The 16768-nt window shown below is 32.2% G+C and overlaps 1 protein-coding gene across 3 annotated transcripts in view; it reads left to right on the top strand.

The window, feature by feature from the left end:
* The window catches only part of Pawr (pro-apoptotic WT1 regulator), a 104682-nt gene extending 97243 nt beyond the window's left edge, over positions 1–7439 (top strand). For all 3 annotated transcript variants that reach the window (XM_046465087.2, XM_058585774.1, XM_058585773.1), the window contains 2 exons: positions 24–128; positions 2276–7439. In XM_046465087.2, the coding sequence (XP_046321043.1) occupies positions 24–128; positions 2276–2362 (192 nt within the window). In that variant the 3' untranslated portion in view covers positions 2363–7439. The remainder of the gene's footprint in view (positions 1–23; positions 129–2275) is intronic.
* Positions 7440–16768: the final 9329 nt, after the last annotated feature.

Consider the following 16768-nt stretch of genomic DNA (forward strand, 5'->3'; position numbering starts at 1 on the left):
TGCCATGTTATTATATCTACTAGGAAGTAGTAAGAGAAAGGCAAGAAAACCTAAGACTTGTGAGACTGATGCAAGATAAAGAGGAAATGATTGGAAAACTCAAAGAAGAAATTGATTTGTTAAATAGAGTAAGTATTTCACATACTTCAGTTCCCAGATTGCCCTTTTTTGGCAATTGGATGAAAATACATAAAGATGAAGAAATTCTTTAATTGCATTGCTGAGTTTGTTCTTTTGTTAATAAGATAGTAATTTATGGTGAGAACCAGTATTCATTTCATAAACTGATTTTCTCTGGGCAATTATCATTTACCTCACTTAATTTTATTTTTTGGTGGATGGACTGATGAAATATGTTTCTTTTGTGTTTCATTAAGAGTTTGGAGGTGAGAGGCAGCTTATATAAAAATGGATATTGGCACAGAATTGCATCAATAAAGAATTGCTATTTTATTATTAAGTAGAACTTCAGATATCTTTGTAGGTAACTTCACCAGTTTTTGTATCTAGTTGTATTTTATACATTTTCAACTTTAGGCTTAGGTTCCAAGCTCTGTATTATTCCTTTCTATAGCTCTATTTTTTTTTTTTAGCCTCCTACCCCAGCCCCCAAATTTACTTGCTCCTTAAGAAGCAGGCAGGTCAGACCTTTGTAATAGTGATGAGAAAAGATCCCATAATTTTGCTTTCTGCAGGAATTTAGATAAAAATGAAGGAAAGAAATGTTTGCTTCAAGGAGAAAAGGAGCAGACCCCCAATCCAGTCTTAACTACAGCCATGAAGGAAGAAAAGATAGCTCCATTATGTGCAGAATTGTTCTTATAGAGTTTGAAGGCAATAAGTACAGGTTATAGAAAAGGACAGTGATACTCCCAATTGAACTTGCTGAAGGTCACATATAGTCATTGACTGAGCCAGTATTTGATTTTATATAGCCTTTCATCTTGGTTCAACACAGGTGTTCCTCTATTTGTGATGGAATTATATTCAAAAAATTCTGTAAATATTTTTAATGTTCGCGATGTATTTGCACTTTTAGGCATTGTGAGCATTAAAAAGAATAAAATCTCTTGTTTTAACATATTTCATGATTTACTTCTTAATTTTAGTTAGATCTCAGTTGTGGTAATTTTAGGAATCCCATATTTTTAGTTGTTGTTTGAACAGATTTATTTCCTAACCTCATTCAGTTTGTAAACAAAAGCAAATTCTGATTTTTGCAAGTTTTTAAATAATTTGCCTAATTATCTAAGACAGTGTACTAAATTTATAAGAATGTTGCTTGCTATCCTATAGCATACTTGTGATTCAAATTGTGTCGAGTTTTAGCATTATAAATAGTAAGGATAAATCTATAAATGTCTTCTTTTCTAACAATGGATATATAGTCTGCCTTGAAATATTGTTTGTAAACTAAACCTTATAGAGGATTGTTTTAGTATTAACTAGATGATTGTGTATTTGAGACTAGGATTAATATAGAGAACATAGAGCTGGATCATATACTTTAAAGCTGGAGAGTGAATGCCTGCTTTTAGTGGCTTCCAGTTTTTTTCAGCTTTAAAACTTCTCCCTCAAACAAAATGACCATGAAGAAGCTCAACATATAAATTGAACCAGATCAATTGTGTGTATTCTAGATCCCCTCTTCTGATTGCCTCAGTTCTGTCATCTTCTTAGTGTCATTCCCAGATATACTCCTTTAAAGATTAGTGCCAGGCATGGTGGCATATACCCATAATCCCATCAATTTAGCACCCCTGGGTTCCATTCTTCCCCAGTTTTAGGAAAAAAAAAAAAAAAAGTGGTAGGAGTATGTCTAGAACTTGAATGTGTATTCTTTGATGCCCAATTTGACACATAATTGTAACCTTGGACCCTATACCACCTGTAGCCTACGTATATATTTTGTTTAACCCTCAGTTTTGAAGAGGTGAATGGAATTTAATTCTAACCAAAAAAATTAAGTTATTTACTGTAATTAAATATTGGAAATTTTACTATTTTAAAATCCTGTCTTTGGCTTCCTTTAAAAAACTGAGTGATCTGGAAAGAACCGACCCATATACTTATGATAAAAATGAAGACTCAAGTAATGGATGCTCATTTTAGGTGGGACATAATCCACTAAAATTATTTCTAGAACCTTTCCTCATTTTAAAATTAACAATTAAATGAATTATCTTTGTGTACTTAAAAATGTTTTAAAATCTCCTTTCAAATATTTTTAAATATTTTAAAAGTATTATTTTTCTTTTTTTCCTCCCTTTTTAAGGACCTAGATGACATAGAAGATGAAAATGAACAACTAAAGCAGGAAAATAAAACTCTTTTGAAAGTTGTTGGGCAGTTGACAAGGTAGAAGATTCAAGGCCCAATATGGAAAAATATTTTAATAACTACTGATTGAATGTTACGATTAATGCTAGGACAATATTCCTATGCTTGCAATACATTAAAGTAACTATGTATATTTATTTCTAGAAAATGGATGTTTATTTTCAAAATATTTCTTTTTCATTATTAGTTTCAAAAAAGCATCAATCTTTTATTTCATAAATAACATCTTTCAGTTATTGAAATGATAGATAATGTCTCTTTAGGTTTTGTGTGGTATTCAAATAATATATGGTTTAAAGTCACAGCCGTTTGAATATATTTTATCTGTTAGTACATTTTCTTCATAAAGGTATATCCATAGTCATTGTTTACATGAATTCAAATATTTGGGGGAATTACCTACAAATGCCTTATTTTGCTGTGTGCAGCCTTTTATATGTTGAAGACTTGGTCATTAAGGTCTTTGTCTACTGTCATTTGTTCTTTCCACTTATTCCAAATGATTTAGAGTAACAAGTAATAGTTGCAGTATTTTGTGTAACAGTAATCTTTTAAAGGAAAGCTGTTATAAAAAGTCACTTAATATCATGTCCTAGTTGGCTAAAATTCAGAGAATGCTTGAATTATGCTATAGTAAATGAGTTTACTATTTTGTCTTTGAATATTGAAAAATTTTTCAATTACTTCAGCTTCTTAAAAACACAGTTGTAATTTTAATCTGTAATTTCCTGTGTAAGTACTACTTTTTTTTTGTCCCAAGTTTTATTAGTGAATATGGTATATTTAAAAAGATGCTTATTCATGAGGCCTCAAAAATGTGTTTAATTTCAATGTTTAAGAAGAAAATTCAGCATTTTATTATCCATATGCATGAAAATCAGAAACAAAATATTTATCCACACTTAAGACATTTATACATATTTTAACAATATGTAAGCAGAAGTAGTACTAAAATACATTGCCTCATTTCTAAGTTGGAAAATCCTTTGACAGTGTTTCTCATGAGTCCATTCACCTATACCAGTTTTAAGGGCTTTTTCTTCCTAACACTGAAATTTTAAAAAAGTTATTTTTTTTTAAGAATTATAAACATGGTCTCTTCTATTAAATATTCTTAGGGTTGTTTTATATTACATTTTTATGTTGAGTAAGAGCTCACCTCCCTCCTTAACATACATTAAGGATGTCTGCCTGGTAGTGAATCTCAAGTAGCAGTAATGATGTCCTTTTATCCTGTCAATGTATGAAAGTGGCTTGAACAAAATCCATTTTAGTTACCCTTTTCTTTTTTTCCTTTACTTGCAAGCTCATGCATTTATTCACTGTTAGAAAAATAGGGAAGGTAAGACAGTTGGGAGAAAATGTGGAGTAATTATAAATAGCAAATGTTAAATTCTGAAAATTTCTATGTTCACCCAAGTTATCTTTTCCCACTCTCCACTTGAGAAGTTTCAAGATTGGGTGATCATCAAACTCACTTGAGAAACTACAAAGAGTTCCCAAGTTTAGTTCCTGAATAGGTTTAAGTTGAGATCCTGGATTCAAGAATTTTTAAAGCCTATCATCTGATGATTCTGATTATAACTTAGTTTTGGAATCAGATACTATTGTGTTTGTGTCTTTGCTCCAGTAATTCCCAGTGAAGATCCTGAAACTGACAATTTCAGTTACCTGTATTTTCCTCTTTTTTGTTTATTTAATGATTAATCTGGTTCGGGGAGCAGTTTTTATGTCCATATAAATGTTTACTGCTCGATATTAGATTCCAAATTTGGTATAGTTCCAGAATTACTATTAAGCACTTCCTTCCTAGATTTTTACTTAGTATAGGAACAGTGATCTGCTGCCCACATGTCAAAGTAGTGTGCTAGGCCTAGTTACCATGTTGGTTGCGAGGTACTCATCTCTCTTTAGCCATCCTTGGGTATATGACAGAAATGTCCCCATTTCCTAATTCTTCTTTACCTTTTATATGTTGTGAAGATGTTGTTAGTATTCAACCTCAAAAATATATTGGTATATTGGTTTTTCAGTAAAAGAATTACTTTGAATTTTCTACTTAATTCATTATGTAAATAAAGGAACAATTCATTTTACTTTTAAAAATTACATCAGTTACAGAAGTTTTAAAGACTGAGCTATTTTGAAATTTTCCCTTCTTTTAATGGGAAGATTTCAATTTTTGCTTTTTTATCTTAATGATACCAAGGGCATATACAATAATTGCCTGACAATTTAGGCAAAGCATTTCACATGCAGTCCTTCCCCCACCTCCTTAGAATGTGTATGTATTTCACATACAAATTTTTACCCTATTGAAAAATGAATAGGATCTGCTCCATTTCCTCTTTGAAATTTATTTAAAATGTTGAGACTTTAAAAAGGTAACTTAAGTAATGTGTACTGCCCTAGAAAATTTCATATTTTTAGTAAAGTACAAGTAATTTATGAAATTTAGTCCTATTAGGAAATATTGTTTCTCATATTTCCTGGGAATTTGTGGCAAAATAAAGCACATCCAGAGTTCTAATGTATTTATGACATCATTTTCTAAAAGTTTATTATCTTTAAGATGAACATGACTTGCCTCCCTAATTCATATATGGATTGCTTTAAAAATAACTACTAATCTTTATTTCATTTTCTAGAATTATTGATAATTTTATTGTAATGCAATTATCTTTAGAAAGGAAGGGGAAGGATTTGTGATTTTTTTTATCTGAGAGATTTACTAAATAATAGATTATAGCACTGTTACACTTATTCAAGTAGTTTAAAATGTAGAAAAATAAGTATTGGGGCAAGCACATGAAGCAGTGTAGTTATTTTTTTCTTAATAAATTAAAAAAATGTTAAATTGTGATAGAAGCGCAATGTGTTCTTAAGGTGAAAAACCTACCTCAGTTATATTTGGTTTATGTTTTCTGGAGTAATCTGGATTTTTATAATTAGAAATTAAATGTAAATTTTTGAGTCCACGTTTACTTTGTTGAAAACAGTACAGGTCCATGTAGTAGAAGTATCCATATGCTCAATACCATAAGACGAAACAATGAAGACCTTGGATTTGATATTGGTCTGATGTCCTAAACAACCTTCACATTTTGGTTTGTAGTTTTATGAATTTGAGTAACTAGTAAGTTCCAAGTAGTGTTGGTACTTACTTAATAACTAATCATGATTTTGTTAACTTGTTCCAAGATTTAGGTGTATATTTTCATTCTTGCAGTATATGAAACCAAGGACATCAGTTTTTCATTAGAGGGAATATGTTAAATGAGAAAGAATCAGCATTCAAGATTCAGACCTTTAAAATAAGAAGTTCAGATTTGTGTGAAATGTTTTCATTGTATTTGTACCAGTCCTAATATGTAACAGCAAAGCTTGAGTCCTTTTGCATTGGAAGTATGCTTTCATAAGTAAAGGACATCCCATTAATGAGAATTTTAACTTACACTAGTGAGACACTTTTCTTTTGTTCATTAAACTGAAAGCATAATATTAATAGCAAATTTGCTAAATAAGCACAATGACAGAGGCACCTTCCTCTAAGCTATTCAGATTTTCCTTGATGTATATAAGTTGAAATCATATCCTCTCCTTATCCCCACACAATAATTATGTGTGAGTTTGTAAAAGTATGTATGTGGGTGTTGTATTGCATTTTCATACCTATTTCAGCAAGTATTTATTAGTCACCTGAGTGTACTGTTACAGGTGTTAAAGAATTTTTAAATCAGTGGACATGGACCAACTCTTCTGTTTAGCAATGTACAATCTATATAGTGTGTTTCAGTAGCATAAAACATACATAGTCTTATGCAACATTAGCATGTCTGATCTGAATAGTTCATTCAAAAATATTTTGAATTAATTATCCAGAAATTGTCTTTTAGATGTAGTTACTGTAGGTACTGTTTAATTTGCTGCAACATTTACTGAAGAGTGGAGAGAAAGAACTGATGCATAATAAGAAGTATCTTAGCATTTTTTTAAGATAATTGTACTTTAAGAAAAGAACATTATTAAGGAATTTAAAGCAGTAGCGAAGTGAAAAGAATTCAGTGTATATCAGATACACCAAACTGTTGATAATATTCAAATTTGATTTCAAGTTAGTATTTCCATATATATTATTGATTAATGGTATATTTTTAAGTATGGAAATTGTCTTTAATCTATAGTTCACATACTGGCAGTCACTTTGATAATAATAAAATGTTAGTGATGATCACTTGGTGGACATTAAGTACTTGTCTTTTGTTTTCTCTTCTGGACACCTAATTAGATATATGACTTTTTTGGTGAACTTGTTTTTTAAAAGATTTGGCTGTGCTATGCAGGGTATCTTCCTTCATGTTGTTTTTCCTAAATTTAAGAAGTAGCTGTTGGTACCAGCAAAGACCATGTGAAAACAAAAACTATATTTTGTTGAAAAACCAGGTAATTCAGATAACCCAAATATTGGTGGGAAAAATCCAGATAATTTATTGAACATATTAGTATTGTTTAGACCTTTTTTGATCATTCCTATTGCATATGTTTTCATTGTGGAATAGTCAGGTTAATATAGATTCACTTTTAATATGCTTTGCATGTGAAAAATAATAAATAGTCAATAAAAAAGTAAGTTTTCATTTATTTTTTCAATGCTGGTTGTTTTTTGTCTGTTTTTGTTTTTCTCCTTCCTGTTCTATTAGTGAACTCCTCTCCATAAGTCTTATTTTTTAAGTTAATGGATAATGATAATCTAATTGGCTTTGTAAATCATACAGAAACAGTATGCAGCACTATAAGAATATTTACTTGATGTATTATTTTAGAAGAAGTAATATTTTAAGAAAAGAATACAGTGTTAAGATCTAAATACATTAATAATGGGCTTCTTGAATTGAGAAATGCACATATGTGTTCGATGTGGAAGTTTTAACTGTCTTTGTGTTTTTAAAGTACATGGTTTTTTAATTCAAAATTGGAACTGTAAATGAAATCTAATGCTGTTCAAAGAATTTCAGACCTCTCATAGTTTGAAAAAGATAAGTATGACTCTAGAAATGTGCAAATCTAGTCTTTGTTTCTTTAGTAAATGGTTTACATAACCTTTTGTCTCATGTCATTCTTCATACACCTATACAAGCTAATCAGTCTGCTTCTAGAACTTTAAGTCTTCCCAGTGATGTCATACATGTCTAACAAGTAAACAAGTATCCTTGTCAGTCTTTTTAGGTAATATCTCAAGTCCTTATATAAGGATGTTTTCCACTAGCAAGCCTATTGACAAAAATTACAAGATCTAGTAATCTTAATTGTCAGTGGAACCTTTTATCTTAGACTTCATTGAATCCCTATTTTTTCCGGTCTAGATTAACTCTGTGCATGCATGGGTGCACATACTTTATCACCAGCTGTAAAACATCCACATATTTTCTTACTCTCATCTCTCTAGTTTCTCCATCCCAACAAGAAGATACATTTTCTTTTTTGTCAACTCTTGGGGAAAAAAAATCTGTAATGTCAGAACTGTATGCTAAAGAGTTGGGACTAGTTACATTATCTTTTATGATCTTCATTTAATTTTGGTATTGAACTAGATAAAGTTTAAAAAGAATCTAGAGCAAACCTTCCCTTTTAATCCTGGCACAAATGCATAATTTGTTCTCACTTTTTAAAAATACCAATGACTAAATTGTGCTTTTTAAAATTTTTTGGTAGTGCTAAGGATTGAACCCGTAGGACCTCATGCATGCTAGGTAAGCAGCCCACCACTGAACTATATCCCTAGCCATAATAATGCTTTAAAATAAAGCAAAAAGTTCTGTTTGTGTCATGTATTTGAGCAACATGGAAAAAAAGATTAATAAAAAATTTTGAGGCCAATATATGAAGGTGAGTAGAACTTCTTTAAACATGTGAAGAACAAATTTTGGCTACAATGTGTGCTTTTTGTGTTACAGTTTGCTCACTTGTTCATCATATAGTCTTATTCCATATGTAATCAGTTGTTATTCTTTAGACATATCTGGGGACATGAAATTCACCATCTTTAAATTATGTTGTAAACTTCCATCCAAAGAAATATTTGAATTTCTTTAAAATGTGAACTATTTATTATGGCTAACCAAAGATATATTATGTCATCAGTGGACATTTTAGATTTATAGATAAAAATTATTCAGAGAAATAAAGAGAAAGATGTCTGATTTCTTTTATTATTCTTGTAGTTCTGGAATAAGAAGTATCAAAAATATAGGATGCCAGGTATGGTGGAGCATGCCTGTAATCCCAGCAACTGGGAGAGCTTGAAACAGAAGGACCAGTAGGTGGAGGCTAGTTTTAGCAATTTAGGTACGCCCTAAATAACTTAGCAAGACCCCTCCCTCAAAAAAAAAAATAGGAAATTCAGTCTGAAGAATCAATAACAGAAAATAAAATGATGCCAGTCATGTTCATATTAACTATTATTTAAATCTGAATTAGTGGCTACTTTAATGGAATGAATAGAGAATAGACACTTTGAAAATAGTAATTAATGAGCATAGGAGGCCTAAAAGTGCCTCCTGTTTCTTGTAATCCTTTTTAAAAAGATTAATGTGGTTTACATTCATCTAGACAACTCAGGTAACAACGAAGAATAGCTTTAACCCTACTTTATTATAGCATGATTGTATTCAGTAGTTACTAAGGGACCATATGTGTTAGTGGTGTGAGGTTCATTCTGTGTGTGTGTGTGTGTGTGTGTGTGTGTGTGTGTGTGTGTTTTAAATGAGTTTTGTTTGTAGTACTGGAGTTTGAATCTAGAGGCACTGTACTGTACAACTGAGCTACATTCTTACCCCTTTCTACTTTTCATTTTGAGATAGTGTCTCCCTGAGTTGCTGAAGCTGGCCTTGAACTTAAATCCTTCTGCCTCAGCCTCCCATCACTGAGATTTTAGGTGTGCGCCACCACACCTGGCTACATATTATTTCATTTGATGCTTTAAAATCTGAAGGATATACAGATCGGAAGGGTAATGATGCTTTATGGTGTAACACTCACTTTTGTGACCTAATCATTATCTGTTAAATATTCTGCCAGTGGTTCTCAAAGTGTGTTTACCACACCACTAGCATTCAGCTTCACTTTGAAATCTGTTAAAAATCCTAAATTCTTTGGCCCCACCCAACACTTGAATTAGAAACTTTTGAGTGTGAAGCCTAGCTAGCAATCATTTTAACAAAGTATAGGTACTTCTGAAGTGGCCAAAGCTTTCAAACTGTTACATTATGCATTTCTATGTTTTAAGCAAAGATCTTCATTTGTCTTTTTGGACATTGTATCAATATATAAAATGTGAACTTTTTTTTTTTTTTTAAAGGCCTTGTCTTTTGCTGTTTTCATTGCAAAAGATTGTTATCAGTAAAAACTTCATTGTGGACATTGGCAGCTTGACATAACCCCATTAGTTTAGTATTATCTCTGGAACTCGAATCAGTTTTCATGTCCAGGCGACTGTGGAATGATATCTTTGTTGTTCTGTATTAATGTTTATCTGTTATTGCCTGAAGGTTTTGCTAACTGAAATTCATTTTTTTCTACCTTTAAACCTTGACAAATAAACATGTTTCATAAGTTACAGGTTTGGTTTTTTAAAAAAATGTGTAGACACTGTGGGGTGGTCCTTGAGGAGTGTAAATCTTCAAGATTATTCCCTTATGAGCTCAGAAAAATCAGTGGCCCTTTCTAGCTAATGGATCAGTAGGGATAAATCCACAATTTGTATCCTTGAGAGTAAAGTATGTATTGATTCATGGTCATTATTTTTTATATATAACATTTAAATAACTTTATTTTTGTAAAACTTTAGAACACTTATAGATTTACAGATTATTAAAAGTGAAGATAATACAGTTTACTTGTATGCTACTGTATCATTACCCATATTAACATCTTAAACTAGTGTTACACATTTTTCACAATTAATGAACCAGTATCGATAGATTATTAAAGTTCACATTTGATTCAGATTTCCTTAGTTTAACTTGCTATCCTGTTTATGCTATAGGGTCTAGTCCAAGCTTCTATATTATGTCTCTCTTGGATATTACAGTTTTCAGTACTGGTCAAGTATTTTTCATGTTTTTCTATGGACATGTCAAATAGACACAAAAGTAGGGGAGATCATCAGTATCTCACCAATTTTATTTTGTTTAAACTAGGATGTAAATTCCATTCATCCTATTACTTCAACTTATAAATATTTTAGTATGAATCTAGTAATGAGGATTTGAAAACCACAATATGATCATACCTAACAAAATTAATACTAATTCCTGAATTTTATTTGTTTAGTCAGGGTTCTCTGATATGCAGGCATATAAAAGATTTATTGGGGAACATGCTTGAGGAAAATTTGAGAGGAGGTTGAGAGAGCTGTCAGAAATCAGTACAGGGCTGAGTGCTGAGGCAAAGAGATGGAGGTTACTTGGGATAATTTTTTAAAAGTGGTGCCCAAATTATCCTCCTTGTTAAAACAAGTTTAGCAGGGTTGATGAGTCCTCAAGCCAAAGGTGCATGTTCCTCTTAGTAGTCTCAGATCTTGGAGGAATGGACCTGCCATTGTATTTCTGTTATGTTCATTTGGCAGGGAGCAGCCAGTACAAAGTGTGGCCTCAGGTGAAGACCATAGTAAATTCAGACCACAGCAGCTGGTACTGTCAATTACCCATCCTGAAATTAGACATCTGAGATGTCTATTTTCATGACTGCCACATAATCTAATACATTATGTACAGATTTCCCCTGGAATCTTAAGGCCTTTTTCTATTGGTTTATTTAAAAAGGGTCCAACCAAATTTTATCCATTGTATTTGGTTATTATGTCTATTTTTTGTTAGCCTATAAATTAAATTGGTCCCTTCATTTTTTATGCCACCACTTTTTAAGTTGAAGAAGTTAAATAATTTGTAGAATTTCCTTCATTGTGGATTTGATTACATCCTTTGTGATATTAGAGATTGATCTCAGGGCCTTGTACAGGCTAGGCCAATGATGTACCACTGAACAACATCCCCAATTCAACAGACTGCATCTTTATGGTATTATTTATCATGCCCCTCTTTTACTCTATTTTCTTCAAGTTGTTAGATGTAGACAATCTATTAAATTCAATAGTGGTGTGTACTTTCTATTGAAATCACATCTCAAGGCACATTATGTCTAGTTGTTTCACTTTTTAATGATGTTAAGATTGATTAATAGGTTCAGATTCTATTAACTTGATTGCTGTTTGTTAAGTTTCTCATTAATCTTGTATATAATGGTTTTGGCAAACTGATATTATCCATTATATCATTAGAGGTTGCAAAGCGATAGTTTTCTAATTCTATCATTCCATTTACTTTAGTAGTTGGAATTCTTTAAAGAGGAATTTTTCTTCTTCGACTACTTGGTTTCCTTAAAAATACAAGAAAGATAAAATCATGTTGATTGTTTTATTTGCCAGTTTTGCAATTGTGAGCCAGCATGTTGGCAACCTCCAAAGGTAAGTCATGAGTTTGTTTTATATATTTAATGTGCTTTAATCAATTATGATTGTTAATTTTTTAAGTAAGAAACAGAACTCTAGTTTTTGTTTTTGTTGGCTTTTTTTCCCTTTTTTGTTTTTCTCATTTTGTTGTTGTTTGTTTGTTTGAATAGGAGGCAGATCTTAGATATATCTTGATTTGTCTTTGAAATTTTACATCTATTTATGCCTATTGGTAACATTAGCAGATTAATTATAAAAGTCAATATTTTTATTTTCTGAGTAGTTAAACCACTTTAAAGTTGTGTTCAAATTAGGACATAGTTACATAACTATAAAAATGTGTAGACATTCATTGAGTTAGCTGTGAAAAGAGAGCAGTGCTGTAGAATTTAAACCCATGATTTTTAAAATGTGGTGTCCAAATTATTCTCCACCTTAAAATTTGACCCAGTTTCATAGTATGAGTACAGAGAGACTAGATACATCTGAATGAGGGTCAATATACAGATAAGTACCAGTGATTGGGGTTTTCACAGCTGGTTTTAAGGTAGTCCTGGAGACGAAAGAGTGTTGAATGATGGCCAAAAACAGATTAATTGCCTTGTGACTGATCAAGCCACCAAGAGTCTCTGCAGTGCTTGGAATGAAGCCCAGTTCCTGGCAGCCATCACCTAGGGTCCACCTGATAATTAATATTGGCAAAACCCTTTCTCTGCTATCTCCAATACCTCCATCCAAAAAGAAGAATTCGCTGTTTTCTTCCAGAATGTGGAAACAAACTATAGCCTAGAATTCTTGGATTTTGCAACTTGGTTCACAAATATTTACTATGGTGCCTACTTTTTGTTAGGCTTTCTTATGAGTAATAGGAACATAGCAGTGAACAATAACAGCAACAACAAAAGTCATATCATGTTTTTCCTTAGTAATCCAATGAAAGAGTGTTATTACAGTGTTGAGAAGTGGTGGTTCCTTAATTAAAAATATTCTTTGGTCCCAACATAAGAATTGAACTCATTTAATGAGATGGCATTAGTACCTGTCATGGGCCATAGTTTGTGTTGTAAGAATCATGCTGATAGGTTAATGTTTATAAAAGACGTGTGTGTGTGTGTTTTTGTGTGTGTGTATCCCTAATTTTGAGAAATTGGGAGTGGTTGGGGATTGGGAATGCAAATTCATGTTTCTGTTAATTTATGACATAAATTTTATTTATTTATTTATTTATTTATTTATTTATTTATTTTAGATGTAGATGGACACAATACCTTTATTTTTATTTATTTATTTTATATGGGGTTGAGGATCAAACCCAGTGCCCCACACGTGCTAGGCAAGTGCTGTACCACTGAGCCACAACCCCAGCTCACAAATTTTATTTTTGCCACAAGTCATGTCTTCAATAGTCAGTGCTATTAAATCCTCAGTCAGGGTCAGAGCTCCACATTTTTCACTACACTTTGATTATGTGAAACATTAGTAATTGTTCAGTTTCTGTTCTTAGGTTTGTAATGGGTCTCTAAGTAACAATTCATAAAGCTTATAAAATTCCCAAAGTTACTCATGGTTAACGGTTTACGGTTACTCATGGTAGAACGGTTTTTCTTGTGTTTTTCTTCTGAGCTTTGCAACTGAGGTGGAATTAATAAGTACAGTATACATTTATAAGTTCTTGGTATCTAGTTCCATGAGAAACACTCCCACTGTGGTTGAAATCATCTTTTTACTTTTTTCCTGGTAATGGACAGGATACTTTATTTTTTTTGTTGTGATTCTTGTTTAAAGATTTATTTCATTTGGGAAAGACGTACTTGGGGGAATTAGAGCCAGTTTGCAGGATTTACTCCTGATTCTCTTAGAAACTTACAAGACTTTATACCTTGATTTTAAAAAAAACTCTCAAAACAAATTATTAAGTATTTTACTTCCTCAGGATACTTGAGAAAGAGCTGTTACTTGATCTCAGATGGATTTGTTTATAGCATCTTCCTGGCTAAGAGTAGAAATTAGCTCTAATTTTATACTTGCTTCTTTAGAACATGATTTTAATGTACTCTTACAGATAACATTTGGGAGTAATATTTCATTAAATGTGATGGTTTCTACCTCTGTATCAAATTACCTGAAATGAATAGAAATACTTAAATGAATCAGACTGTTCTCATAAAAGCTTACATGTGTGAAGAAAAGAATATACATAAGCAAAGAGGAGGGAGAGATTAGTTCCTTAAAGGACTGGGGATACTTCTTTAGAATCTAGCATTTGAGGCAAGCAGATTGTGAGGGGGAGGGTTGGTATTAATCATAGGAACATTTAGAAAATGATATTACACTTCTATACACATACCACTTAATGAAGTGGTGGCTAAGTTAGAGCCTCTTGAACACCATCTTCTAAATTAGAACTAGAATTCAACCCCATTCTAGCACTAGCTATGTGACCCTGGACAAGTTGCTTTATAATTTTGCATCTACAACAAGGACAAAATAATGGCTAATTTTGTTGCATCATTATGAAGAAAAAAGGAAATGATATGTGTAAATTAAGTGACATAATGTATACTCATAACGAGGTTTACAGCAATAAAGATTGAAAAGAGGCTGATGCAGGAGGATCACAAGTTGAAAGGTAGCCTTGGCAATTTAGTGAGACCTTGTCTCAAACTATCAAGATAAACAGGGCTGGAGATGTAGCTCAGGCGCACAGCACCTGCCTTTGGGTTCATCCCCAGTACTGTAAAAAAAAAAAAAGTTGAAAAGATTATAATGGTAGTCTTTACTGAATTAAAAAAAATAAGTTATGAAAAAGCTTCTGAATTAGTAATAAAACTACCATCTGGTCTTATATTTCTGCTTTTCTAGGAAGACTCTGTCCTTAGAAACTGAATAGAAGTGAATCATAACTTGGTCTTAAGAAAGAATGCAGTATGTGTTGACATGGATGTAATATAATCTCTGCAGCCCCTGCTAAATTGTAGCTATTCAAGAAACATTGAATAAAGTTCTGGGTAAGGGAAAACATCCTTCAGGAAGAAAAAGCTTCTTGAGTTCGTTTACTTGAGAAATTCAAGTATTTCCCAGTTAGATCTCTTCATCTCAGATCCCCAGGCTCAACAGGTCTTTACCTGAAATGTCTTCTCCTGAACTACTAAACAAATATATTCCAGGGCAGTATCATTAAACAAAATTATATGGAAGCTAAACAAACAGGGCAACTAAACAAACAGGCTTCCTTTTTTCAGGTTGAATTCACATGGGGTTGGCCACAGACCAACTAACAACTTGGTTTTTTGTTGTTGTTTTTTTCAGTGAATCTAATTAATAGTATGTCCTGATAGCAAAGAACAAGGAAGCATATCAAAGCAATAGAATGTCTACTGACCTCCTGTTAACAAGAAGCAGTTTTACTGATTTGTGTATACATACTAAGGCATTGGCGTTAGGAATGATGTCTATCGTTGGGGCACTTGAAAGAGTAGTAGAAAACATTTTTCTTTTTGAATTATGCAAGTTTGAAAGTAATGCTTGCTTTGTGCACTAGAAAAAGAATCCAACTGGAGTGTGGATAGTTAATTTGTCCAATTATATGTACTAATGTGAAATTTTGCACCCCAGGCTAATTTCTTTGTATTGTATTTTCAAATATGTTTACTCTTATCCATTCTTAGACTTCATGTCTGATGAATGTACTAGAGGATGATAATACTTTCTCTGTTTGTCTGAAGTGTGGTTAATTGTGACTTTTGTGGAAAATAAGAAATAAAATTCAAATCAGAGATAACCCCCTGCCCTCCTGACTCCAGTGAGTGAGATTGCACAGAAAAATTCAAGTGGGCAATAGAATCTTTTCAACTGAAAATATTTGGGACTTCAAATTAAACTGATAGGGATCACCAAAGTTAATAAATTTTAAAGACATAGATAGGTTTTCTGAACAGCTAAAATATGGCTGACTCAGCCATTACATAAGAAGAAAGACATTAAAAGGGCACCTTTTAGAATGGGAAAAAAAAAATGGCCAAAGGGAAAACATATTCCTTAGTGAAGTGCTATCTCTAGAAATAAAACTAGAATATCGCTTTGCTCTTGCTTCTTGATTTGTACCTTCTCTATGTCTACTGCAGAACTTCATTGGTAGAGACAAACATTGTAGGACTGTCAGATAAAAGTTTAGAAATAATTGAAATTTGGTGTCTAGATACATTTGGCTTCCTTTTTTTCTTTTTTCTTTTTTTTTTTATACTGGTACTGGGAATGGAACCCAGGGAGTCTCACTAAGTTGCTAAGGCTGGCCTAAAACTTGTGATCCTCAGCCTTCTGAGTAACTGGGTTTAGGTGTGTACCATTGCATCTGGATGAATGCCTTGACCTTCAGAAAGCCCATAGTATTCAGATACCTGTTTTGAATAAGTGAATACAAGAATGAATGAATGACAAACCTTGGATACTATTCGTTTTTTCTTTTTTTTAAAAAAAAATACCTTTATTTATTTTATGTGGTGCTGAGGATTGAACCCAGTGCCTCTATATGCAAGGCACGTGCTCCACCACTGAGCTACAGCCCCAGCCCTTGGATACTATTCATGACGACCCTGACTCTTTAAGTTTTCTTGTTTTAGCAAATTACTTTATATACCCATGGTGCTACTTCCTTATCTATAAGAAGGAGTTTAATAATACCTATCACATAAGCTACTTAATAAGTGTTTGTTAAATATCTAAATTAACCTTGATTTCCAAATCAAGATACTGATTTGACCCAAATTTTTTGAGGTGTGTGAGATCTAAGGATTTTCTCTTAACAACATCTGGTGACTTTTATGTACCTTAAGTTAGAAAATCACTCATTTAAACTCTGTTTGGAGGCAGGACACTATGTTAAATGTCTAAGGTTGTACTAATACAAATTTTGTCTCTATC

The sequence above is a fragment of the Marmota monax genome, unplaced genomic scaffold, assembly GCF_021218885.2.
Source record: "Marmota monax isolate L192 unplaced genomic scaffold, Marmota_monax_Labrador192_F-V1.1 WCK01_AAM20220418_F8-fsc00146, whole genome shotgun sequence".
Taxonomy (NCBI): domain Eukaryota; kingdom Metazoa; phylum Chordata; class Mammalia; order Rodentia; family Sciuridae; genus Marmota; species Marmota monax.